Source organism: Haplochromis burtoni, unplaced genomic scaffold (assembly GCF_018398535.1).
Source record: "Haplochromis burtoni strain Fernald_Lab_line unplaced genomic scaffold, NCSU_Asbu1 Contig_207, whole genome shotgun sequence".
NCBI lineage: Eukaryota > Metazoa > Chordata > Actinopteri > Cichliformes > Cichlidae > Haplochromis > Haplochromis burtoni.
In genome coordinates, this window is record NW_024582568.1 from 1,054,096 (window position 1) to 1,056,039 (window position 1,944).

A 1,944-nucleotide genomic window follows, 5' to 3' on the forward strand; every position below is an offset into this window, starting at 1 on the left:
CGCTGTCAGCATACTGACCTCATCCATGTCAGGCCTGGACTCATCTAAAAAAACCCACACAAACATGCTTTTGATTAACAGTGATGTTGTGCTTATTTTTTTTGTAGACTGCTCCACAGAAAGACAAAAAGTCAGAGTCTGATAATGAATGCGTGTGGATGAGCTCACCTGGCTGCGAATACTCAAGTACAGATGCCAGGCTGCTCCTCACAAGGCTGGTCCACTGCGTCTGCACGCTCTCCATCCGGGCTATTGGGGAGGTGAAGATGGTCTTAATGCTCTGGAGGGCAGCTGCCACAGGCACTGGCACCGAGTTGTCAGGAGTCTTTACTGCAGTTTCCTTCAGAACTCCGGTGACGAGGAAAAGCACTGTAGGTAGGATGGTCATGCTTCCTAATAAGGCAAAAATAAAATGTAAACAATGGGCTGAAAACCATGACGCTCATGTTCCTTTGCTACTTATCATTAATTAATGTCACTCTCTTTGTCTCCTGGACAACAGCAGTGACCTGAAGCTGGACAGCAGGTGGATCCCGGGTCAACAGAAGCCTGTGAAGCACGTTCAGGAGCTCCACAGCCAGCATCTACAGCAGAAAGAAAAAGTAAACAACTACATTAATGTGACTGTGAAACATGTAGCACAAACTTCTCATTTCTCTCACATTTAGAATTCCAACTGTTTCAATTATGTATTTTTTTTCTCATTTAAAGTAAAGTGCTTGATGCTTTGTAACTATCTGTTCTGGTTTGTTGAAAAGCAGAAAGCATGTCCACCATAGGATACAATTTCATATTTAAAAATATGATTTTTATACTGTTCAGAAGCAATTTGTACTTCTTTGTTCAAATATCTTTATGGTTAGTGAGACGGCTGAGTGATCCCACACACTGTGCTCCAATTCAAATCCTCTGAAGTCCACACTTTGAAGCAGTCTGGTAGAGACACGTCCCTCTTCAAAGGCTTCACCAAATACAGCTGAGAAATACAACCTTCTTTTGCTGAATTTGTAGGATACACACGTGTGCCCTTTGAAGCCATCGGTACCCAATCATCTGTTCTGTGGGGGATCCTTTTCACCTTCTAAAGTCAGTAAATATCACAGGCCGGTGTTGTATTTATCAAATATTTGCAGTGAGGTGGTGCATGGTAAACAGATCACCTGAATTACACCACAATATGATTGCTGCAAGAGGTGATTTAAAGGGAAAACACTTTTTCTTATAGGACACTTGGGTGCTTGAATTTCTTTTAGTATTTTCTAATAAGTGAAAACTACATTAGTTCTTTTATAGGTTAATGTGTAACTCATATATTCATATTTTACTAATGAGATTCTACAATAGTCATAAAAGTGGTTTAAAAATTTTCTCTCTTTTTTTACCCTATAATTTAAGCCCTGTGTGTTTACCTGGTCATCTGCAATATGTGTTTTAGCACAAGGAGTCTCGAGCAGAGTGCACAGGGCCCGCAGGCACGACATCACATGTTCAATAGGCTCTTCAGGGCGGGGAAAGCAGAGAAACTCTATACTGACACCTAAGAGAAAGAACACAAAAATGCTCTTAGTCTATGTTCTTGTACATGTATTTTTCTTTCTACTACCATTCCTTCACAATTGGCCGGTGGTCCTACAGCTGTGAGGTGAACAAAAGCAGTTGCTGTTTTCTGTATTAGGTACACTATGAAGCCAGAAAATGGAAAAGTATGGTAAATGCTTTACACCGCAAATGTTAGCTATGCATTTGTTTACCTAACATTAGATGCATCCTGTCTTTGACAGACTCCTCAAAGGTCTTTATAGTGGAGGAGCCTCCCTGGGGGAGGCCAGGAGGCTTGGAGGGAGCTGATGAGACCTCCTCCTGACCTACACCTGCTCCAAACCCAGTGCTGTTCAGCCACAGGGCTACAGCATGCAGGACAGGAGCCCAGGAGCTTCGGTAGTG

General features: G+C 42.3%; 1 protein-coding gene across 1 annotated transcript in view; it reads right to left on the reverse strand.

Moving 5' to 3' along the window:
* Nucleotides 1-1,944, reverse strand: part of heatr5b (HEAT repeat containing 5B) — a gene marked incomplete in the record, with an annotated part of 17,508 nt that overhangs the window by 2,918 nt on the left and 12,646 nt on the right. The window contains 5 exon segments of the mRNA XM_042226319.1: nucleotides 1-44; nucleotides 169-442; nucleotides 480-584; nucleotides 1,410-1,537; nucleotides 1,752-1,944. Coding sequence (XP_042082253.1) covers nucleotides 1-44; nucleotides 169-442; nucleotides 480-584; nucleotides 1,410-1,537; nucleotides 1,752-1,944 — 744 coding nt within the window.